General features: G+C 41.6%; 1 protein-coding gene across 1 annotated transcript in view; it reads right to left on the bottom strand.

Annotated features, from left to right (window-relative positions):
- ANO4 (anoctamin 4) overlaps positions 1-26,209 on the bottom strand; it is a 257,465-nt gene that overhangs the window by 32,667 nt on the left and 198,589 nt on the right. Inside the window, exons 13-19 of the mRNA XM_036301477.1 lie at positions 25,365-25,461; positions 21,505-21,565; positions 14,850-14,932; positions 9,497-9,637; positions 6,512-6,676; positions 3,877-3,913; positions 652-763 (exon numbers count right to left, since the gene is read on the bottom strand). Of these exons, the coding sequence (XP_036157370.1) occupies positions 652-763; positions 3,877-3,913; positions 6,512-6,676; positions 9,497-9,637; positions 14,850-14,932; positions 21,505-21,565; positions 25,365-25,461 (696 nt within the window). The remainder of the gene's footprint in view (positions 1-651; positions 764-3,876; positions 3,914-6,511; positions 6,677-9,496; positions 9,638-14,849; positions 14,933-21,504; positions 21,566-25,364; positions 25,462-26,209) is intronic.

Genomic DNA, 26,209 nt, shown 5'->3' with positions numbered 1-26,209 from the left:
GCAAGGTGGACTGAAACACATTCTGATCTTTTGGAATAACACTAATGCTGGTGTTTTTTTTTTCAATCAAATGATTTGACTAGGATTCCATTCTGAAGCACCTAATACTGTGGCGAGGCTGCTGCATTCATCTGACCAAAACCCAATCCCCGTCCCATCTGTTCAGAAACACTTCCTGGTGTGGTGAATTCTTGGGACATGAATGAATGCAGATCCTCTCCAGTCTTCCTAACTGCTGGATTGAGAAGTTACCCTGGCTGCTCTGGCATCCTGTGTCAGCCCCCTCCTGTCTGGACGTCGATCCCTCTTCTGTGGCGTCAGGGATCTAGGACACGCTCCCCCTCCCCTTCATGCCCCTGCTCCTATAGGTGTGAGGTCTGGGCCCTGACTCAGGTGCAGATGGAGTCTACAAGTTTGACCTCCATCCTTCCCAGGTGCAAATCACTTTCCTCCACTTACCCTTGGCTAGAAAAGGTGCCAGGTACTCATGAGCGAAAACCATCTCCCGAGATGGGAATGGAAAGGAGGAAGCTAATCTCTGTTTACACTTTGTATGAATCACATGAAAGGAGGAGCTCCTCTGTTGCCCCGGCCAGTGACCCCTGAGCTTTCTGTCCCCGGCCCAGGAGTGTGGGGAGATCTGGTTCCTACCTTCCGAGGAAGAACGCGATGTAAAACGTGGAGCTGTTCAGATTGACAAACTGAAAAAGAAACATTTTCAGGGTGAAGCTGTTCTCCCACTCCGACTCCGTGCGAGGCTGTTCTGTGAACAAAAAGGGAGCCGAGTTTGAAGGCTGCCTCGGATGCCTGCTCCACTCCCCTGTCCTTTTCCCCATACGCACAGGGTGGGAGCAGAGGCGGGCTAAGGAGGCCCAGTTTGCCTATAGATGGGGCCTAAGTGGCCCATCCATGGGATCCTCAAGCTTGCAGACCAGCCCCAACAAGGGTTTGGTGGGAAGTGGCTACTGAATTGGCTGAGGGGTAGAATATCCAGTTTGTTCCACTGACACAGGGACCCGAGAGCCTGGAGTAGAGACAGCGGGGCTGAGGGAGCCTCATTCCCAGGCTTGGCTCCCTGCAGGAGACTTTCCTTTTGCTCTTAGTCTCTGCCTGTGGGTAAGGCCTGAGTGGCGCCAAGTCCTCTCCCAGTTCCTAATAATTCCTTGGCCTTGACTTTTATTGCTGAAGAAATACCAGATGCTCATGGGGAGAGGGCGTCAGATCCCCATCTCAGCGTGCTGAGAGCATCTGACTACCTGTCATCCTCAGCCCTCGTGTTTCACTCTCACGGACAACTACCAAGACGACCTCATCTTTACAACTTTTACTGTATATCATCATCTATGTCAGTGGTCCTCAACCTTCCTAATGGCGCGACCCTTTAACACATTGCGTACCGCATAGAAATCTCTAAGACATATGCCAGGGACCGCACGTTTTTGGGCAAACTGCACGTTATTTAAATCATCATAATGCACTTTAGGTGTTGTTTTTCAATAATTATAACATTTTTTATTTACAAAAATAATCAAACAATTAAAGTTCCTAGTACTTTTTTAACCTATGGTACTGCGTAAAACATTTTCCTCTATGAAGAGGGACGAAACAAAATTTACATAAGTATTTAGATTCGCTCCTTTTTCCATGGGCGTGAAAAACGAGAACACTCGTGAGCGGTCCTTGACAGACGGCGCGCGAAACACGAGGAAACTCCTGAGCGGTACGAAATGTGTTAATACAGTTCCCCATGTTGTGGCGACCCCCAACCATAAAATTATTTTCATTGCTGCTTCATAACTGTAATGTTGCTACTGTTATGAATTGTAATGTAAATATCTGATATGCAGGATGTATTTTCATTGTTACAAATTGAACATAATTACAGCATAGTGATTAATCACAAAAACAATATGTAATTATATATGTGTTTTCCGATGGTCCTAGGCGACCCCTGTGAAAGGGTCGTTTGACCCCCAAAGGGGTTGCGACCCACAGGCTGAGAACCGCTGATCTATGTCTTATAATTTCCCGACCTCACTCAGGTGCCAATCCTCAACTCCTTATATCCTGACTTCCACAAAGCAAACACTCTTTGAACACTGTAAGTGCGCACCAAACCTCCAACGTGGCCGCTCATGTCAAACGCACAGATCCTTCCCCAGGAGCTGCGTCCTCACCCCCAGCAAGGCCAAAGAAAATGTGTGTAATGCAACCGCGCTTTCTCTGTTTCCACATTGCCCGAGCTTCTTTTTTTGAAAATATATTTTTATTGATTTTTTACAGAGAAGAAGGGAAAGGGATAGAGTGTTAGAAACATCGATGAGAGAGAAACATCGATCAGCTGCCTCCTGCACACCCCCTATTGGGGAGGTGCCCGCAACCAAGGTATATGCTCTTGACCGGAATCGAACCTGGGACCCTTCAGTCCGCAGGCTGACGCTCTATCCACTGAGCCAAACCGGTCAGGGCTCCCTGAGTTTCTAATTGCTCAATTACCATTTCAACCCATGCATTCCCTTTCCACGAAATTATAGCTCAAACTGCTTCCTAGGAGCATATCGGAGAAAGGAGGGGAGAGAGAAAGAAGATCTGATTGAAAATGGTTGATATGTCAGCTTCGGAAGCAAGGCTGCACTGCTGTGGAGGGAAGAAAAGAACAAAGGGTTTTAGCTTCATTTCACTCCTGCTACTGAACTCTTGGTTACAAGGAAGGTCTCCCAGGTTGTCAGCCAGCTGGGCAGGTTCCCAGGTGTCCCCACCACAGCTGGACTGGGCTGTATCTCCCCTGGCATCTTTGCCAGCCTGGATCAAGGTGCCTCTGGGTACAGCCTACCGAGGCACAGTTACCTCTTTCTATGGACATAAGCCTCTTTCTATCTTTTTGGTAAGGGATGCTGGAAAATTTCAATGACATTAAGGGAAACAAGCCAAGTGCGTACTTCTGTATCTGGTACATAGCAGGCCTCAAAAAATGACATTTTTTTAAAAATCTGAACAATAAAGATTTAATTTAATTTATTTTTTAAAATTATTTATTGCTTAAAGTATTACAAAGAGTATTACATATGTCTCCTTTTTCCCCCCGTCCTTGACAATCCCCTGGCCTCCCCTAAAAAATGACATCTTGTATTATAATAATTATTATAAGTAAAAACACCTTTGTGATTCTGCCCCCCTCTCCCACCTTGGACAAACATCATATGGAAAGGCACTAAAATAGATTACATGTGGGAGTGTAATTTCCTCAAATTACATACAGTAAAATAACTAATAGCTCAATTATAAAATTGGGATGCTTTCTCTATCTGTGGAAAGTACACAGTGCACAGCTGGCTACCAGATTGTTCTAGGGCTTCCTGGAGTCAGAGGAATGCTCTTAGGGATGACTCGTCCGGGTGAATGTTATTTTTATGTGTCAGTGATGGTTAGCCTGCCCACATTCCCGGTAGAAGGCCTCCAGTCTTGAAAGCAACTACTCTGCTGTGATTTTATATCCCATGGAAACGTGGTACATTGTTACTAGTAAGTAAATAAAAATTATAGGCAGTAGCAAACGAGCACTTTTCTAACTGATTCTGGGCACTTTCTACGCATATACTTTGGGGACAGTATGTATTTGTGTATTAAAAGAAAACCCACTTTACATTAGCTCATGATAGATCAAGTTAGTGACAGGTTTTAAATCTTTGATAGAAAAGACCCCCCGATGATTAGGCATATTTAAAATGTCCTGCTGAGGGCAATAAAATTGCTGTGTGTAACTCAAAATAAAGGGAATGCTGTATTTATTTTCAGCAGCATTTCAAAAATGAATCTTTGAAAAGGTACTTTTCAGACCACAATACTGTACCATGAAAGAAAAAGGGTTTTACTTACCTAAATTGGTCAGGAAAAGTGCAACTTTTTCATAGAGCTGTAAAATAAAATTCATACATTTAACAAATGAACTGTAGGTGTTCTAAAATCTGTAATTATCAAGGTGACACGTAATCAAGTCATGAGTGAAAATAATTTCATTATCCATCCATTGCTCAAACAATGAAATTAATGTGAACAATTGTGTCCTTTAGGGCAAGAAAGAAAGCCACAAGGTCCCATTTTACTATTTCAGAAATCTCCCTCTGGAGTGAATAATTCTGTGATAACAGAGCAAGCTAGCTGCCACTAATTACCAGATTGCTCATTTTTCTTCTTCGTAACTTCTGGATTTTGAAACATTTTTTCTAAAATAATAAATTCCTGTGCATTTTAATAAGAATCATAATAAACTTCCTATATTTCATTAGCTCAGTGATTACTAGCTCACCTAAGAATCATAAATAAACTTCATTACTGGGTAGGTTAAATGCTCTTAGGAATGACTCAGAGTTTATTGGTTGTGGAATTTAGGATTGTTTAAAGAGCTAGAAATGACAGTTTGGATAGATAAAACGGTGTTGGTAATAATATTAAATTACTTGGCCTTTAGAAAGCCCCTTTCAAATAAGGAGAGCACGCCAGTATCACGGCCCAGATTTAAGATGCAATATAAATGGGGATGAGGGGAGCTACAATTAACTGGACATCTCTAGGCTTAACACTGTGCTTGGCACTCCACACGCATTATCTTATTTATTCCCTGCTACGAATCCCTGCCAGCATTTTTATGTATAGGTTGACCTCAAGTCTAATAATGTCAGCCATTCCATCTCTTTTGTCCTGCAAGAAATAACAATGTGATGACGGCCTACTATGTGCCAGACCCTGCTCTAGACATTGGGAAATAACAGTAATAAAAACAGACAAAAGTTTCTGCCCTCAGGGACCTGCATTCCAATGGAGAAGAAAGATAATGAACAAAATAACTGTTTAAAAAAATAGCATATGGCAGCGGTTCTCAACCTGTGGGTTGTGACCCCTTTGGCGGTCGAACAACCCTTTCTCAGGGGTCGCCTAAGACCATCCTGCATATCAGATATTTACAGTACGATTCATAACAGTAGCAACATTACAGTGATGAAGTAGCAACGAAAATAACTTTATGGTTGGGTCACAACATGAGGAACTGTATTTAAAGGGCCAGAAGGTTGAGAACCACTGGCCTATGGGATGGTGATAAATGCCAGAGAGAAAAATAAAGCAGGCAAGGAGATAGGAAGGTGTCAGATGGCAGGAGTGGGTTGCAATTTTAAATTGAATGGCAAGGGAAGCCATTAGAAAGTAACATTTGAACAAAGACCCGAAGGAGGTGAGGGACCAGTTGCTATGCAGACTGGGAAGGGAAGACTATTCCAGGCAGAAAGAAGAGCAAGTAAAAAGTCCTAGGTTGAGAACATGCCTGGCCCATCCAAGGAGCCAAGGGAAGGCCAGCGAGGAGCAGGAGAATGCGGTGAGCAGGGAGGGGACAAGGTCAGAGCTGTCACTGGGGCCAGATTGGGGAGAGCGCAGAGGCCATGTGAAGATGTAAACTTTTGTTCCAGTGAGAGGAAAGCCCTCGGGCATTGTGAACAGAGGAGTAACATGAGCTGACATCTGTATAAGTAAGAAGCTGGCTCTGGCCCAGCTGGCGTGGCTCAGTAGTAGAGCATTGATCTATGAACCTGAAGGTCATGGTTCAATTCCCGGTCAGGGTATATGCCCAGGTTGTGGGCTCAATCCCCAGTGGGGCGCATGCAGGAGGCAGCTGATCTATGATTCTCTCTCATCATTGATGTCTCTCTCGCTCTCCCTTCCTCTCTAAAATCAATAAAAATATACTATAAAAAAAGAAGAAGCTGGCTCTTTCTATTGTGATGAGCACAGATTGAGGACAAACATGGAAGCCAGGAGACCAGCTAGGAGGGCACTGCCATAATGCAGGTGGAGGTGGAGATGTGTGAAAAGTGATCCAATTTTGGAAACATTTTGCCAGTGAGAGTAACAGCAGAGTCAAGGGTAACGCCGAGGTTTTCAGCCTGAGCAACTACAATGGGGGAGGCTGTAGGAGGAGCTGGCTGATGCTGGAGGGAAGGTGGGGAGTCTGGGTTTAAATGTTAGGTGAGGATGGTCGAGTAGGTAGTTCGACATGTGTGTGTGGGGTTCAAGGGAGACATCCAGGATGAAACATACATTTGAAAACAGCCTGAAATCAACAAAAGCAACATCTCAAGGAATGCTCTGGGTACTGGCAACCTTCATGTCATTCAGAATCAAAAGAAAAGGGGAACCAATACTGTTAAGCTATGTTGCAGCTTCTGAACTGGGCCTTTAGAATAAATTCTTTTTCTAAATTTCCCCAAGAAATATTTAGTGTTGTCTTATTGGGTAAATAAAAAAAACAAACAAACAAACTAAGGTTCAGAGAGGGAGAGTGCCTTGCCGATAAATCTGACACTAGAAAATCTCTGACTCAATCCCCAGACCTGCGTGTATCTCATGCCGGGCACTTGGCTACATGACTCTCTGAGGCCAGGTTCCTTTAGCAATAGAAGAAAACTGCCCCCTGCAGGGCACGTGTATGATGCGCTGGGCTGGTCACCTTCCAGTCACTTACCACATTCAGCAGCATGATGATACAGAAGTTGATGCATACAGCAGTCCCTGTGGTTGCAACCTGAGAGTTATTCCTGATTAACGCCCACTTGAAGGCAGCAAAAGTGCTGACGGTCACCACCCTGTAAATGACGATCCCAAACACAGCGGCGATCACCACGCAGATCTGGCAGGAAGACAGAAGAGACCCAGTGAACACGTTGCAGGAGGAGGGTTCCTGAGATGTGGCAAAGTCTCTGATGACCAAAGAAAATAAAGCAACTGCGGTCCTGACACAACAAAGCACAACAAAATGCATGCTTTTCACTGTGGCTAATACTTTCTCTCCTCTGTTTGTATTTTCTTATTCAAGTGGAAAAGCCAGTGTTCGAAAGTTGATAAGCTCTGTAAGCTGTGGGGTAACATTTTATTAAGCAGCATATTAGACTGAGCAGATGAACAAGTATTTATTACGGGAATCTTACGATGCCACTCTTCTGTTTAGAACTATTTACTGGTTTCCTTCTGGGTAGGATAAAAGCGAAGCCCTGATGATGACCTGTAAGACTCTCTCCACCCCACTAAGTGCCACTTTCCCCCATGCGGGGACTCCAGACTTTCTCTCATCTTTCCAATGGGCTTAGCACCTTTAATCTTCTAGACCGTTTCCTTTGCCTAAAATGCTGACACACGCATTCCCCTGCGAAACACACACTCACAGCTTCGTTACTGCTACTCACCCTTCACAGCTCAGCTCCAAACCACTTCATAATTAAAGCTTTTTTCATGACTCCCCAGAATATTTTGTTTGTTATACAGCACCTATACCCTTCTTTCAGTGTCCTACTTAACATTTCCAACTATTTGTCAGTTTGATCACCGTCAGTCTCTCCATCAGGGCAGGGATGGTATCTGTAGGCTCCCGTGGTTTCTGCGGCCCCTTCGCATAATTACAGGTGTTCCACTATTGGTTGCTGAATAAGTCAACTATGTGATAGGTGCATAATCTCTTATTAATTGGACATAAACACAGACTGATCTGAGGCATCTTTCTCTGAAGATGTCATGGTATCTCCATAAAATAATGGGAATCTCCAAAAAGTTTTGTGACTTTCATTAGGTCGCCCATTTAATATGTCAGAGTAGAGACCCTAGCCGACATAGTGAGCAAAAACTGGACCTTAAAGCTGGGCCTTCGGAAGGCCTTTGCTGACTTTCATTCTTCATAGATGCATTCCTGTGTTCTCCACAAACTCTATTTCTGTCTTACTACGAATGACATGCTCAAAAAGTCTGAGCCTGAACCCTTGCTGGAACTGGCCAAATTATTATCATATAGTAGTAATAATCAACAAGAAAATGAAGAACTGTCCATGTCTTAATCTTAGAGCTGTTGATAGGGAGCTAGGCGAAACGTACACTGAATTTCAGACCAGGGTGGCAATACAATGGAAGGGACAGCGTGCGGGACTGAGAGGCCAGGTCTGAGTCCTGGCTCAGCTACTACCTAAGCAGTACGACCCTGGACAGAGAGCTTGTCCTCTCCATGGCTCAGTCTCCTATGTTCCAGCTTCCTCATCTGGAGAAGAAGGAAAGCTTAATCTACATCTACAAATCTTGTTGCGAGAAACAAAAACCAGTAGTTACCAGTATAGAAGGCACGGCGCAACACAGGTGCTTACAAAGCAGGCTCTGCCAAGGGCATGGGTCTGAATCTCGATCTGAGATGAGGGACCTTTGGGCAGGCACCCTGCCTACCCTTTCATTTCCCCACTTTCCTTATAGCTAGTGTGTGTGTGGGGGGGGGAGGTCTGGATCTGCTGTAGTTTTGTCCTTCCCACTCCACTGACCTAGGATATATGTTTACACACTTGCATTTGAAAAGAGGGAAGGAGAACCCTAACTACCCATTATGGTTCTAAAATGACATTTCTGAAAAATCTGCATGTGTTTTGTTTAGTAATTAACAGGGTCAAAGTTCATCACAAAAAGACCTCTTTTTAGGAAAAGCTAACAACCCGGCTTCAGGTTAGTATTTTTCAAACTATATAATCATCAGTGAGTATGGAAATCAATTTTAGGGGGTTATTAAAAAAAGATTATAATAAAACAGAAAAAATCAGACTCTATTAAACATTAAAGAAGACTATAATAAAACAGAAAATTAGTCTATTACATGTTATAAAAGTGAGCATTTTTAAGTTACTCTATTTAGTTTTATATACCTACTAGAGGCCCGATGCACGAAATTCGTGCACTCAAGGCGATCCCTCAGCTGGGTTTGCGCCCTCTCGCACTCTGGGAGCCCTCAGGGGATGTCTTACTGACGGCTTAGGCCCACTCCCCGCAGCTGGACATCCTTAGCGCTGCCACAGAGGTGGGAGAGGCTCCCACCACCACTGCTGCACTGGCCAGCCATGAGCCCAGCTTCTGGCTGGGTGGCGACCCCCTGTGCGAGCACACTGACCATCAGGGGGCAGCTTCTGCATTGAGCATCTACCCTCTGGTGGTCAGTGTGCGCCATAGCGATCGGTCGTTGCACCGTTCAGTCAATTTGCACATTAGCCTTTTATTATATAGGATTTGCAAAAGACATACTGGGTCATAAAAGAGAATATATTTCTTACATGGGCATGGTAAAAGAAAAAAAGTTTGAAAAACACTGCTGTGGGTCCTGGCTCATATTCTTAGTTCCTTTCAGCATGGCATAGAGAGGCAAGTCAGAGGAGTACTGGATTAAAGCAGAGGATCTGAGCTATGGCAGTTTACCGGCTCTGTAGTGGCTAACTGGACAAGCCCCTAAACCTTCCTGAGTCTCACTGCTCTACTTGTGATATGGGGACAGTATCCTTGTATCACCTCATGGAGTTGTGAGGATTAAATCACAGAACATAAAAAGGATGTTTTGTAAAACTATGCAAATGCATGACGTAATTAGTGTTGCTACCATGCTACAAGTTTGTACTGTATGAAGCAAATAAAAGAGTTCTGTAAAAATGTTCCAAACCATAAAAAATATTCCTGATGCAGACACGATCAGTCGGCTGCATTTATCTGTAAACGCTTGGTATGGTTCTGGCTTTCCCGAAATGGGATTCATCCGCTCCTTCTTGGAATACTTGGCTTCAAACTGGGGCCGTATTTCTTCCTAAAAAACAAACAGGCACATTTTATGCTCTGAAGAGGTGCACACATGATAAGAAAAAATAATCATTTTACCTCCCAGGGAAACTGAGTCAACAGCTGCCACATTAAGAGGTCAATCAATGAGTTGGACTTGAGACCCAGGTATTAATGTTTAGAAATTGGCCACTTGAAGAAAATCTAAAGAATGATGATCTTTCTTTATTATCATCAAGGCAATGTGATTTAGACTAATAGTTAAATGGCTATTACCTTATTAAACTATGCTTGAAGAACACTGAGATGAGAAAAGGGACCACCTGTCCTGTCTCAAGTGGTTTGAAACAACGTAGTAGCTTTTACTTTCATGACCAGGAAATGAAACGGACACAAGGACAAAGAAAGCTTCTGAACAGCAAAATGTTCAGAATTCGTTATACATTTTTTAATTTTAATTTTTTCTATTTCTTGACCTCTTAGCATTTGATATAACCAACCAATTTTTACCAATCTCTTCTCATGGTTCTATGATACATTTTTCTCAAATTTCATCTTAATGGCTGCTGCTTCTATTTCTTTTGCTTGTTCATCTTTTTTGAGCTCTAAATGGGTGTGCTTTTTTTTTTTTTGGTTAATCTTCACCTGATGATATTTTTCATATATATATATATATATATATATATATATACACACATACATATATATATATGAATTATTTATGTATTTTTTTTTTTTAAGAAAGACAGTGAACTATAGGGGAAGAGACAGAGAGAAACCTTGATGTGAAAGAGACACATCGATCAGTTGCCTCCCTCATGTGTCCCGGGACGGGATTGAACCTGCAACAAGGTACATGCCCTTGACAGGAATCAAATGTGGGACCCTTCAATCTACAGGTCGAAGCTCTATCCACTGAGCAAAACCAGTTAGGGCTCATTGTATGAGTTATAATGGCGATCCAACTCTTAGTATTCTCCAATCTTGGTTTTTTTTTTTTGTTTTTTTCTAATGTAGGCATTGAAAACCATGGTTTCTCTATTTTTTTTTTTTTAAATAAGCCCCTAAAGGAGTCATTCATGTTAACTACAGATTTTAAATGTCTTCTTAATTGGTATTGAAAACAAAGTAAATACCTTTCAAATCCAGCTAACATCAACGCTCCTCCACTTCTAAATCAAGCTGAGATTTTATTTCAATTAGTTGGGGCCCCATCTAATGTGAAAAGCAATTATGGGATTAGGAAAAGGTAATCAGCAAGAGGGTATGTTGAAGTCATTCCAGTTAATGAAGTACATGTTGTATTTGAGTGTCTAACAAGAGGAGAGAAAGCGAGCGGAAACCCTGGTGAAATGGAGATTGAGCCAATCTAGGTAGAAACGCTCAAGACTCGGATGAAGGTACCTGCAGAAAGCGAAGCAGCAGCTGATGGAAGACTGTGAAGAATGTGCACAGCCTGTAGCAGGAACGGCAGCCTGGCTGTGCCCAATGCTGGACTTCACTCAAGGGCAGGTAATAGGGAAGGGAAGGGGGACACAGAAACAGCTCCTGCCTCCTTTCCTTTATTTTAGGCAGTTATACTTAAGGGTGTAAGTAGAACAGACCTAGAATAATCTGCTTCTTTGGGAAACTTCTAATTTATCAGGCTGTGTCATTAAGAGCTGTTGAGTTAATCAGCAAGCAACTGAGGCCAGTCACGGAGCCAGGCCTGTCTTCCTGGGTCTTATCAGCTGAACTTGCCCCCCACATGATTTTAGATATTGAAGTGCTAACCCACAGGACCTCTGCATGTGACTGCTTTTGGAAACAAGGTCTTTGCAGAGGTAATTAAGATAAAATTCGGCCAGTAGGGTAGCTCCTAACCCAGTGATGGCGAACCTATGACATGTGTGTCAGAGGTGACACGCGAACTCATTTTTTTGGTTGATTTTTCTTTGTTAAATGGCATTTAAATATATAAAATAAATATCAAAAATATAAATCTTTGTTTTTACTATGGTTGCAAATATCAAAAAATTTCTATATGTGACACGGCACCAGAGTTAAGTTAGGGTTTTTCAAAATGCTGACACGCCGAGCTCCAAAGGTTCGCCATCACTGTGATCTAACCCAATATGACTAGTGTTCTCGTAAGGGAAAATTTAGACAGAGACACAAAGAGAAGACAGTGAGAAGGCTCAGGGAGTAGATGGGCATCTATAAGCCAAGGGGAAGGGCCTGGAACAGATTCTTCCCACAGAGCCGCAGAAGAAACCAACCCTGCCGATACCTTGATCTCAGACTTCCAGCCTCCAGAGCTCTGAGACAATACGTTTCTGTTGTTTACCTGGTAAGCCACCCACGTGGTACTTTTTAATAGCAGCCCTGGCACACTAATACCCTGGTTGACCCCTCAAGGAGGCATGCAGCAAGTCCGGGCATTTCTGCACAGCAAGCTGAGCAGCACAGGCTAGAAGAGACACTTCTACAGTGAATCTCAAACTGAGAACTGGAACTTCACATGGCTCCTGAGGCAGGTCCTGCAAAATGTATGCTGAGTGAAAGAATGGTTTAAGCTTTTTTTTTTTAATCCTCAGTTGAGGATTATATATTATTGATTTTAGAGAGAGGAAAGGGGAGGGAGAGAGAGAGGGAGGGAGTAAAGGAGGGGGGGGGGAGAGAGAGAGAGAGAGAGAGAGAGAGAGAGAGAGAGAGAGAGAGAGAGAGAGAGAGAGAGACCGACCAGTAAGGACAGCAAAGGGCCTTTCTTTTTATTTGCTGTGGCTTTCCACAATTTATGAGAAGCACCTGGTAATTAAAACCCTGGATTGTTAGCTCCTCTGAGTCAAACAGCTCCTCTGTTAAAACTGCAAGGCAAGGCAAGCTACTCTCAAGGCTACATTCTTGCATTTCCCATCCTCCCTACTGTTTTTACAACTCAGGGATAATTCACACCAAGAGTTTCTAGTTAGTAGAAAGTTCCCTTCTCCCCTCCCCTTCAAATATGCCTCTTTTGAACTCTTCATAACTTTTACTCTAAGCATGTTTTATAGGTTTGAGAAAAATACTGATAAGACACTTCTGTAGGGCATCTGCCAGACTGCCTCCTGAAAAACAAACAAACTATAATTTTTCAGGACAAACACCCCTGGTACCTGCGCAACTTCAGCCCAATATCCTCCTCCCTTCCTTGTCGCATAGCAACAGCCAAGACTTAAAAGGGGAAGCTGCCCTTTGTTTATTGCCCCATGCTGACCAGTGATACTTGACCCTTTCCCTTTATGGAAAGTAAAACAAACTTCCTCTCTGCATCTCTTCTTTTAGTTGTGAATTCTATCACAGCCTGAGTCACTGGCTAAACCCTAACAGAAACATTGATTGCTTGCTTTCCATAAGTGCCCTGACTGGGGATCAAACAGGAGTATGGATAATGCTCCAACCTACTGAGCCATCTGGCAAGAGCAAAGAATGGTTCAAGATTTTTTTTAAAATGCTGTGCATTTAGATGGGTTTTGTTTTGTTTTAGTATATCTTTATTGATTTCAGAGAGGAAGGGAGAGGAAGAGAGAGAAACATCAATGATGAGAGAGAATCACTGATCAGCCCTCTCCTACAGGCCCCCACTGGGAATCGAGAGCCCACAACTTGGGCACGTGCCCCAACTGAAATCGAACCTGGGACTCTTCAGTCAGCAGGCCAACACTCTATCCACTGAGCAAAACCAGCTGGGGCTGGTTCAAGCTTTTTAACAGGGTTGGGAAGACAGAGGGCTCCAGACTTCCAAGAGATGTTTGTCCTGCGCCTCGGGCCCACCAAAAGTGCCAACTGTGACTTTTAGACCGGTTTTGTCCAACTTACTTAAATAATTCCATACAGTATCACTGAAAGAGGAACATTTAGAAACACCTCTTTTCTTTGGAAGTGAAAAAAGTCCAAAGATGACAGGATTGCTTGGTGGTGACTCAAATTCCCAGGAAATAAAAATCCCATTTGAAAGTCGTTCCCATGAACACGTGACAAGAAACAGCAGAACAGCTTCACCAGGTGGGGTAAGTCCCCATGCAGTCTAGAAGCTGTCGCTAAACTCTAGTCACCTGGACAGTTCAGAAATCGTTTACTGGGGAATACTTACAAAAACACGACAGAGTCCTTACCCAACAAACAAGGATTGCTGGAAATCCCACTATTATTTCCAGATCTAGAACTGCCCAAATTTATTCAAGGGCATGAGGAGAAAAAGTTACCAGGTGTGATTTGAAGAAAAACAAACAAAAATACTTTTCAAAATGATCTCCACCACTGAGCCAACCACAGGGCTAAATTCTCATTTGTGTTTCTAGCATATTCCTTTTAGCATATACAAATATATATGCATAGCAGGCAAATACCCATTAATACCCATCATCACATCACATGTGATTAGTTTATCTGATTTTCTGCCACAACAAGGCTCTCAAGAAATGGGATTCAGGAAGGTAAGAGATAATGAATGAGAGGAAGGAAAGAAGAGTTCAGGCCTAGATTGGGCTGACAAGGGAAGTAGGGTCTGATGTAGTGACCAAGACCAGCAAGGGTGCGTTAGAGACTTCTGACAGGAATGGGGTGAGAAGAGGATGAAGACCAGACCTAGGTTGGGAGAGGGCGCAGTGTATTGGCCTAAAAGGGGAGAGTGGTGGAGCTGGGAGGGTGTGGGGGGGAAGTTCAGTCTGAGGTTATCTTTCCTTGACAGACTTATCTAGAGCTGGCCCTGCATTTAGCCACACCCATCAGCTTAAGGAGTGTTTTCCGCTCAGCATTTCCCACTTCCGGTATTGCCGACTTTGTGCATGCCTCTGGGCTCTGTCCAGGGTCCTGGAGAGCTCCTGGAAACATTGCCCAGGAACAGTTCTCTTAGGGGGCATTTGCTTGCATGTGCCTAGGATTGTAAAACTATCGCCCTCCTTCTGCTGAAGTGAAGCAATGGATAATATCGAAGAAAGCTAAACAAATCTTATTACCAATCCTTTGGATGCCTCTATTTAAAAGTAAAGTGATTTACTTAGCTATGGACTTTGATTCCACTAAGCAATCAAAAAAAAAAAATTTCTTTTTAATTCTGTTTGTGGTTTCTAGACTACTTAAGAGTTTTCTGCAAAGACAGATACTGCAATGCTTTATGACTAAACCCGGCTTCTCTCACAGTGCAGGAAGTGATAACTGAGGGGGACTGTGTATTTCTTGGTGATTCGCTTTTTAAAAATTCTGGTGTAAATGATACAAACCTCTTCCTCTTCCCAGTCTATCAAATCCCAGTCATAAGCAATTACTGCTCGCCGTCTTTTCCAAAACTCCAGGAACACTGTCGCTGGAACAAGCACAGAAAGACACGAACATTTGAACAAAAAGCAATGCTGTTAACTGTGCCGCTAAATAATGAAGCCATTGCAAAGAGTGACAGCTGTTTGTGTAAGCATCCTTGAGCATCAGAACTTCCCGCTAATCTAACATAAGTAGGAATGTTTTCAGAGAATTACCAAGCTTGTCTCCTGCATAATAAAAAATCAGAGATTTCATTTAGAATAAATTAAGCTGATTTGCAAGTCGAGGCAGAACAGACTTATTAGAATGACAGGGCTCTCAGGATGTAAGAATACAGAAAACTAGGTTACTAACATCTTTCTAATTGATGGCGTGTTTATTTTTAAAAGTCAGAGGCAGTGGCAAAAATAAAAATTAGCAGTATTTGATTGGCAGTGATGATTGGTCCCCCAAATTCTCCTTGCAGGAAATACCTATGTAAAATGTTTTGTTTTTTTTCTATTTCATTGAAGGAAGCTATTTTATTGGAGGAAGAAATCCTACTGCCTGCCTGCCCCTCTCTCTCTCTCTCTCTCTCTCTCTCTCTCTCTCTCTCTCTCTCTCTCTCTCTTTTTAACAAGCCATGTCTTTATTGTCGCATTGAAGGCAAATGTGTGTCAATTCTGTTAAGAACCTTTTCCAACAAGTGTTGGCGTCCCCACCCAGGGAAATCTGGGGGTAATCCTTAACTAGACAAAATAACTTTCTACTCATTTCTGTTTTAAAAGATCTACTCAAATGAATTACTGAGCACTCTACAATGACAGAGAGGGGTGAAAAGAAAATCAAGACACAATCTTGCTGCCTCAGAAGTCACAAGCCAAATGAGTGACACACAGGCATACACACACACAAACTTTGAGGGCAAATCTAACTAAAGATACCACAGGGACGCCATGGGAGGCAGAGCTGATGAGCCTAACTCTGTTGGGCTTGCTGTGAAGTTAGACTTACAGAGGCAAGAATGTCACATATTTGAAATTCGTTTCATGAGGAAATGTAAATATCCGAATGCCCATTCCAAAGAAAGATAATTACTTTCATCTTTTCTATTCTGCCTTGCCCCCACACGACCTCCCCATTAGTGGCATTTGGACATAGAACATGTATTTTTAAAATGAGTAACTGGAAAGACTGTATAGGATAATAAGAGTTCGCTGGCATATGATCTCTAGACTTTCAAGCGTAGGTTTGAAATCTAGTTCAGATATAACCTGTACTACTCTTGGCAAATCACTGAACTTTTCTAACTCTCCATGTCCTGCTAAGCCAAAGAAAAATGGCAATATAGGTCTATGTTCCCTATATGAAATGCTAAAATTCAAAATGATCTAAAAATTCTAAGTTCTGCCCCCCCCCACCCCCCCACCCCCGCCCCAAAGTTTAGCATAAACTCATCTTGTGGCAAGTTCTGACCTGGACTGACATTAGAATTCTAATCGCCTCCATTTATCCCTCTAAGTGAGGAAATCCACACATTGAAAGCAGCCATATAAATGTATTTGAATATGGAGTCCTTCCCAGACCTGCTGAGTGTTACATAATACATATGCCATGCGCCTTTCCAAAATGTGAAAAGTTCAGAGTAATTACAGTTGTTAAGAAAGCCACACCTAGATGAATCAAGTGCTTAATTCTTGGAGAGGGAAATTAAGATAAATGGATGTCTGTGGAGATTAATAAAAATGCCAGTGCTGAGTGGCCATTTTCCACTGGCATCCTTCTTGGGAGTCTGGTTGTGTTGGGGGTCCCCAAGGCCACCTCCAGGTTTGATGACTCATGAGGATGACTCATGGCACTCAGCATAGAAATAAGATTACAAAAGATAAAGTAGTGCAAATATCTAGAAATAAAAGGCCAATTATTATAAAATTTATTTTCAGCCCTAGCCGGTTTGGCTCAGTGGATAGAGCGTCAGCCCACGTACTGAGGGGTCCCAGGTTCGATTCCAGTCAAGGGCCCGTACCTCAGTTGCAAACTCCATCCGCAGCCCTGGTCAGGGCGCATGCGTGAGGCAACTGATGGATATGTCTCTCTCACATCTATGTTTCTCTCTCTTTGTCTTTCCCCTGCCTTTCCACTCTCTCTAAAAATCAATGGAAAAATATCCTTGGGTGAGGATTAACAAAAAAAATTATTTTCAAAAACTGAGACATACTTCATTCACAAATTACTGACAGGATCAGAATCTTTGAATTTGCATAAAAAGAACCACAATCTTGTTATTGATCAGAGAGCTCTAAGAACCTTGATTTGTTTACTATGAATAATTTAATTTTGGTCAACACTTAAAGTAGGAAAAAACAGGAAGGAGAGGAAAAACATACTAGTAAATGAAGAACAGAGGGGAATAATCTGCTTGCTGATAAGTCTCCACCAGCATCTAGCTCCCTAATGACTCATTTATTTCCCTAGGGAGAAAAGCCAATTCCGGCCATAATTGGTTTGTCCCTTGAATCTTTCTGAACAAAAATGAGCACAGAGGAAAGAACCACTTGGCTCAAACCCAGAGCCCTGGGCTCCTAGTATACCTCCAGGGTCCCCAGGAGGCCCTGCTACCACAGACCTGTGAATATGAACAATGATAGTGGAGTTCTAGCTCCACACAAAGGCCTTCCCAGCTGCTACAGACTGTTTCCAAACGGGCCTTATTGTGTCTCTAGTGAATACACAAAGCAAAAGGCAACAAAACAAGCATATCACCCCATGTTTTCCCAGGTCTAGTAAACCACTTACATCTGTTCTCAATATCTTCATATGGAGCAATTTCTCAAAAATAAAGTTTCTTTTCTTAAATGTCGCAACTTGTTAATCATAAAGAATGATCCTGCCTGGCCAGGGTGGCTCAGTGGTTGAGTGTCAACCTATGAACCAAGAGGTCATAGTTTGATTCCTGGTCAGGCACATGCCTAGTATGCAGGCTTGATCCCCAGTAGGGGACATGTAGGAGGCAGCTGATTGATGTTTCTCTCATTGATGTTTTTATCTCTTTATCTGCCTGTTTTCTCCTCTCTCTAAAATCAATAAAAATATATTTTTTAAAAAAAGAATGATCCTGAGACCATTAAACTGGGCTCCATTAGGACTGACACACTTTTATGGAACATACCATTGCAATGCAGTATAAATGCGGCTCAGGGTGAGCATAATAGTCTTTTATCTGAAAGTTCACATGTTACACAGAATATCTGATCCTGGGCGTAGACTGTGGGAGCTGAGACTTGCGTGTTGAAGTCTTGGCTTTGCCACTTTCTAGCTACTGCCTTAGTTTCCTCATCTATCACACGGGGATAACAACAGTACTAGTACTTTCTTCAAAGGTTGCTACAAAGATTAACTGAGATGATACTGTACAATGCTTAACACAGTGTCCAGAACATAATAAGCCCTCAATAGTGTATATTATTATTATAATTGTTATTATTGCCTCCCATTCCAGATTTCTACAGAAGGCATAGCCCTATCTATAAAGAAACACCTGGTGTAAATCATTCTTTTTCTCATTATTTTTCTGGGAACAATATAAGATTTAAGCAATAAATTTTCAACTAAAACAAAGCAATTCAGAGGATGAATTATTCCAGGTTTACACTGCCTGGAATGAACCTAAAATGTTCCCTTGTGCCCAAGGGTTATTACAAAACATCTACCAGAGTCTTACTGAGTACCCTCCAAGGTACAAGGACTGTCAAACCTCCAATCCACCTACTTCCATCCTCAGAAGCTTCCCAACTCCATCCTACAGGTAATCACCACCAATCAATCAGTTGAGATTGGCAGGATAAAATCAAATCTATTTATTATGCCCAGCATAAGACATTCCAACTTGCAAGAAAGGGACACAATCGCCTTTGTAACGGTGGTATTCGGTGAGGGGTGGAGATGAGAACCTCTGTTTTATAGACAAATGTCATTATACCAGAACTTCACTCCTATATATAGTCTCAGAAAACATGATTTCAGTCAAAGTATATCTAAAATGGGTGAAACATTAAAGTGGGTAAGGAAGTTTTGTATGTGAATTCTTCCAGAATACATTTCTCTCTACAGAAGCATTAACTCATTATGCAGTAGACGAGTAGCCCAAAGCAGTGCTTCCCAATGGGTATGACAGGAATGGACTATAGACCTGCAAGAGATAATAATCCCTTTGGTCCTCAGGGTGGCTGGGGCTAGGGTCTTTCAGGAGTATTATCCTAGGCCCTGAGCAGGCTCCTTCACATGCATCAGTATATTGTTAAAATATTATCATTTTCTATGTGTGCTGTGACTTGAAAGAGTTTGGGAATCACTGACTTAAGAGTAAGTATATATTTTTAAAGTCTCCTTACATGTAATCATGGCAAAGGTTAAGCAGTGGATGGCTTATTATACTTCCTGATCATGGTTACTGATAATAATATGGTCTAGGAAAATCAAATACACATTCTTGATCTGAGAGCTCAGTCCAGTAACCAAAACTCTGTTAATGATTGGCTTCCTTTGTTTGTGAGGGACAGACACACACAAATAGTGAAGGCTTTCTGCAAGGCCCACCAAGGGAGGCAGGAATTGTATGGGAATCAAAGACTGGGCCTATTCAGAGACAGTGTACAGAAGCCAGCAGCTTGAGACACCCTAGTCACAAGAGACTCTGGTCTTCACGCTGATACCCACCAATAAGATGGCTTGGCTACACTCTTTGCTTCTCTCTGGGGGATTGTTCCACATTTTCTTTCAGTTGGCCACCAGTTGGCTTCTGCACCTATATTCTATATCTTTTTCACTAGCTCTTTATTGCTTGTCTGTAGGTTCTGATTTCTCTTAACTTCAGCCTTCTCATAATTCCTCCTGATCCCTACTTCTCCCTGATGGTCAAATCTCAATCTCTCTCTTCCTCCTCTATACCCTTTCTGCATCCTTCCCTGTCAGTTCCTACTGCTAACTTCCTGTCTCTATCTGCATTTCCCACCTCACATTCATGAGAATGAGGAATGTCAGGTCTTCTCCTAGGCCATTCACCAACCTAGGGTTTGGCTGATCTTGGGTCAAATACCCACTGGCTGAAAGGGGCTGAAGTCACAGAAATAAAAATATGTCTCTTCAACAAAGCTGTGATGGGTGGGACAATTTTCCTTTGAAGATCTCTAGGTAGGCCATCCTCAAGAGAACAGGGCTTTATATTTCTACTCATCAAAGATTATTTAAACACTTTCATCTCATAAATCCTTTTGGCATTTTTCTTCTCTTTCCCTTCTCTCTTTTCTGTTTTCCATCCATCCATCCATCCATCCATCCATCCATCCATCCATCCAATATGAATCTCTCTGTCTTAAAAGAAATGTATGAGTTCTCCTGTGATAATAATGGTCCTTGAGGAAGATAAATTATATATGAATATGATTACAAGTTCCACTAAAATGATATGAACCAAAGGCTATGAAAGTTCAAAGAAGAAAGACATCTTCTGGCTGGAGCAGATGACATTTCAGCTGGGCCCAGAAAGATGGGGAAGATGCTGATATTCATTCCAGACAGAAGGAACAACATGAGCCTAAGCCTCGAGTTAGTGGAGTTTGGTAACATCCAAATTCACATTTGGTATTAAAATTCTAGAAAAAAATACATAATCATTGAAAAAAATTCAAATCAAACTGAAAATATATAGTGTAAAAATGCTGTCTCTTGTCACTGTTCACACTTACCCTTCCACGAATTCTGCTCGTCAAAGGTAACCACCATTCATTGTTCACAATGAATTTGTCCGGGATATTTTCTCTACTATTAACTTAAAGCTTATAATTATTTGACTGAGAAGATAACCCAATAAAATGAGACTCATTTTACAAAGAAGTGGGTTAATAACTTTGGATTTATTCTTTAAGTGAATGGTCCATCATACCTCATTATTATGGCTTGAAGTTACATAAAAAGACTCGATCCAGCCTTTTAAGTAGCTTTTGTTTATAGAGGGTCATTTTGACCAGAATTGGAAGCAAACCAGACGTGGTTACATTAGCCTAATTAAAAGATCCCACACACAATCGAAAATCCTATATCATCCTGAGATGGGTATTTGGATCTCATCATATCTTTCTGTTTTATCTCCAACAGAAGGCAAATTTACTCAAAATATGGAATGCTATGTAATTGTTGAAGGTTTAAGGGAAAGCAGGCATGTTTCTTCTTTACAGCATCACTTTTTAAATAAGCCACATGAATTATTTATCAGCTTGTGTCTAATAGAACAGGCAACTGAATTTACTCCAGCTTCTTCCTTTCAAAATCCAAAGTCAGATTCTGTGTTTTTTTTAAAATATATTTTTATTAATTTCAGAGAGGAAGGGAGAGGGAGAGAGAGATAAAAACATCAATGATGAGAGAGAATCATTAACTGGCTGCCTTCTGCATACTCCAAACTGGGGATTGAGCCTGCAACTCAGACATGGGCCCTGACTGGGAATTGAACCATGACCTCCTGGTTCATAGGTCAATGCTCAACCACCAATCCACAACAGCTGGGCCAAAGTCAGATTTCTAAAGGAACGTATCAGAGAGCATATGAGGGGAACTCAAGTTCCATGGATGTGGAACACTTACCCCAGACTGCCATGAACACAGCAAAGAAGACAGTGGCTCCATTGTCAAAAAGGTGGGTGACCTGGGGACATTATGAATCACAGTTAAGCTAACTTCCCATATGCTATATTCCAATTCACATTTTTTTCTAGTTCTGTAAAAATAGCTATGATGATGCAATGACTTTTGCCAGGTTTCTTTGGAAGATATTCCTTTTGGATCATAATCAAGAAGGGAATTCCTCTGACCATGAATGGAAGCGAGAACTTGTTCCCTTTAGGTGAGTCTCAGCTAGCTGAACATTTATCAGCAGCCCTAATAGTGCTACTAAGGATTTCCTTTTGTGCACTATAAAAACTAATATATGTGCACATATGTATTTGGATATATTTAAGAGGTATTATTGTTGCTACTTTAAAGGTTTCTGATTTCCCAAGCACTGTTTTTAATGCCTCATTCATTCACTTTGAAAACATCGCTATTTTGTGTAGCTTTGAGCAAACATTTTCTGGGCTGCCCTCTGGGTTTCAGCATTATGAAGAGGAGAAAGTAGAGCATTAACAAGATCCACTTCCATCTGTATGAAAGCCTTGGGTAATCACTATATTTGCCTAGCACACATAACAAACACAGCTAGCAAGTACTTTATTGTTAGAATAATATATTCTATCGCACACCCACCGCAGAAAGCAAAAATATTCTTGCTGCAAAACTGCCAGGCTCATTTCTGCCTCCAGGATAAATCACACCAATATCATGCCAAATTGAAATGATGACTGATATATTCATAAAGGATAACTTTTTTTTTTGGTGCTTTATAGCTTGCTATAAAGCATACTTTATTGTCCCTCAGAGAATGTGCAAAGCATAAACAGATCTTATTCTGCTACACCAGAGTATGAAATATTCAAATACTTCCAAAAGTTTATGCTTTCCCCCCCTCTCTCTCTTTTGAACATTAGGAGAGAAGGCAACATTCAAACATCGAAAGTGAGATAAAAGTCTAAAGCGAATTTATTTCATATGCCAGGGGTAGTGGTAAGCTGCATATTGGGCACCTGGCATCAAATCAAGCCCAAGAGTCCCAGTGGCTTGTGGGTGGTGTGTGCTCAGCACTAGGGCATTCCCTGGGAGTTGGTAGACATTGTAGCTGGCACCATCAGTGTAGATTCTGGAATGGGATTGGGATCGTTGTTACTGCCAGTTACTCAGGTCATCTTTCCCTCCCTTCTCCAGGTAACAGGACTCTCTTATCAGGTCACTAGAGGGCACACAGCTCCAACAGAACTACCCTGAGTCCTTCCCGGGACTGGTGTGCACACATTTGGAGAGAGACCTTTTTCTGCTGCAGTGAATATGTGAGTCAGGAAGGTTGGCGAGTTAACAGGGACATCTGGTTCCTACTAAGATGGTAAGGTAGCATAAGCTGACGGCTCCCTCTGCCACAGTCAACCCTAGAGAAGCAAGATAGTAGATTCTGGGAACTAGCAAAACACAAAACCAAACAAAGACCCTGAGAAACTAGGCAACATCTACCTTCGGAAACAGATATTCTGTAACAGCAGACAAAGAATTTAAAATAAGTACAAAAATACACTTAAAGAGATAAAGGCAGGAAAATGTAAGCCTGGAGCTATGGTGGTCAGCAGCCACCATCCCCATCCTGTGATGTGAACCTGTCTGCAGAATGATCATGTAGACAAGTGGCAAGAGAGCAACACTTGGGGGCCTGGAGGACCAGTTCTAGTCGCTGAGCCCTTGTGCTCAGATAATGGCAACTATTCCAGTGTTTTTTTCCAGGGCCATGAGCCAATGTGTCCCTTTCTGCGTAAATCAGTTAGAGCTGGTGGCTGAACCTTACAAATATAAGGGTTGAGAAGAAAACATTCCCGATCAACAGAGCAGCCATTGATTAAACTGGATATGGGCTCCGATTTGATTCCTATGTCCTCAGTCCCAGGAAATCAGTCTAGCATTTCTGATAAGTTTTTCTAAATGAAAATCTGGACAACTTCAATTCATCATTTGGAGGCTTTTTAGGCCTTCATTTTACTAAGTTTTGAGGCAAGAGTAAACTTAAAATCCGTAATCTAAAAATCTAGTGACTCAGTATGGAAGAATGGCGTGCTTTGTAGTCGGATAAACTAAGGCACAGTCACTTACTGCTGTGTGATCGTGGATGAGTAATTTTTGCCTCTCTGCATCCCGAGTTAAATGGGAATAATAATATCAACCTTGAAATTGCTATGAGAATTAGAAAGAATAAATGTAGGTTGCCTAGCTATTTTTATAGCTATAGCCTAGCTATTATTATAAAATTATTGTTCTAGATATTATATTCAGTAAGATAACTGCCCAAAGAAACCCCTATAAAATCTGAGCACTACAAACATGACGATTCTTTTAAAGGAATTATCTTGGATCTCCTAAAGAGAGAACTCCATGCAAGGAATGCTTTTCCACATAAACCCCCCCAAATAAACATATACCCCAAAACAACAACAGCAGACTGAGTTTCTGAAATTCCCCCAAAGCAGGATTTTTGTACTCAAATCATTCAGGCTTAACTGTCAATCAATAAACAGAAATTAAATTACTGACAAACTTCTTTTGCTCCTCATTGAAATCTATATTTCCCTAGCTCACTCAGTTAAATCTGTCCTCATCAACTCAGTTCTATTTGTATGCTCTCCAAAGGTAGGGAGTATTTTGTGCTTTTTTGGGCTATTTGATGCACATACCAAGAGTCCAAATCTTTTTAAAATCACAGCTGGCTGCTGTGGTTCAGGCTCCACACTGACTGGCCACCTGCAGTGCTAACGGCATCATGGATGGGCGGGCTCCTGGCTGCCTATCAAATGTTCTCTCATTTATAAGGAACAAAACTCTGCAATGCCAACAGCATAATCAGATAGATCCAAGCTGCAGTGATCACAGAGGTTCAATAAAATCTGCCAACCCTTTCATGTCTGGAATCTGGGCAAGGTGATAGGCAGGGGGTCTTGGAAAAATCATCACCAGCCCATCCTTGAGCTATTGCTACACATTAGTGACACCGCCCCTCAGTAAAACACTACAGGAATTTGATTACTATATCTAAACTTTTAATAAAGTAATAAGGTATAACATAAGAAAGGGAGATGCAATAACCTATAAAAGAAACAAAGAAACATATAGACGTAATGGTGCTATATGTTTTCTTTGTTTCAAAACGCTTTCACATGTGCTATCTTCCTTGGTCCTCATGACATGACATGAGAGGGGCAGAGAGGGCAGGTGTGCATTTCAGATATGAGAAGCTCAGCCTCAAAAAGGCTGTACCTGTGCAGGGTCAAGGAGGTAAAAATAGCTGAACTAGCCTCAGAATTATTGTCTTTTTGACAATAATGACGATGAAGAAGAGGAAAATGATGGCTTCTCTCATATACTGATATATTATCATTTGCCAAGCACTTTGCTCAGTATACATCTTATCTCATTTCTTACAATAATTGTGTGAAACAAGTATCATGTTCTGAATTTTACAAAGGAGAAAACAGGCTCAGAGAGGTCAAATAACTTTGTTCTTTGACTGACAAGTGGTAAGAAATGAGTCGAGATTTGAGTCTTTCTCTGAATCTAACAACCGTGCTCTTTTGCACTCTGCATGCTGCAGTTTCTTGTGATGATGAATAGAACCAATACATTAAATACATATATACATTATACATGGTGCAAAGATATTTGAATTAGAACACTGAATGATGGAGGTAGGTCTATGCTACAACATAAGCTTGAGAACCAAAGACCAGAAATGACAGAGAGAATAGAGTTAGCCTCCGTTCCTCAGGAAAGTGTATGTAACTTTCAATCCACCTGAAATGCTGCATAGTTGAAATTACCTTGGCATAAACACAGCTGTCTGACAGCCTCATGAATGGACAGTATTTATCGCACACAGGACACATGATGATATCTGTAGCTTGGCAGACTTCTTTACTGGAAAAGAGAACAGAAAGCACTGCTTTTTGATGACATCAGAGCATTTCCTCCCTCCAATTTCATGAGAACATTCAACCAGTAAACAAGATCCAGCAGATTATATTTTTAATCTTCAAAGCTTCTTAGCCTTATCTGTTATTAATATAAACAAGTTTCTGCACAATTTGATAATTTGATACACCTATCTATTTATGGGGCTATTTCTTGGCTTTACATATTAGTAAGTTAAACTCAGAAAAATACATAAAGCAAAACACTGGTTGTCATACTCCAAATTATGCAGAAGTCATTTCTAACACTGCACAGGTTTGAAGCCATTTCACACTGGATTATGGGAACAATGAGATACCTAAAAGCACCTGTCGAGATTTCTATATGCATAAGTTACTACTAAAAATGGAGAAATAAATTAAAATATTAGGAATTAGTTCTGGTAGAAAGCTACATCTAGGTAACAATTTTACCAGAAAGTAAAATGTTTGTAGGCAGGATGGCCACACAATCACTTAAATTTTTTAATTTTTTTTTTGGGGGGGGGAGTGTTGGAGAGGAAGGGATAGAGAAAGATAACAACATTGATGTGAGAGAGAAACATTGATTGGTTGCCTCCCTCATGCACCCTGACCAGGGATCAAACCTGTCACCCCTTAGTATACAGGACGATGCTCCAACCAACTGAGCCACACAGGTCAGGGCCAATCACTTTTATTCTTGCAATCACTTCTAAAAGGCACATGTATTATTT

The sequence above is a fragment of the Myotis myotis genome, unplaced genomic scaffold (assembly GCF_014108235.1).
Source record: "Myotis myotis isolate mMyoMyo1 unplaced genomic scaffold, mMyoMyo1.p scaffold_m19_p_3, whole genome shotgun sequence".
Lineage (NCBI taxonomy): Eukaryota > Metazoa > Chordata > Mammalia > Chiroptera > Vespertilionidae > Myotis > Myotis myotis.
Note: the sequence above shows the minus strand (reverse complement) of the source record. Positions and strands in the feature narration are given on the sequence as shown.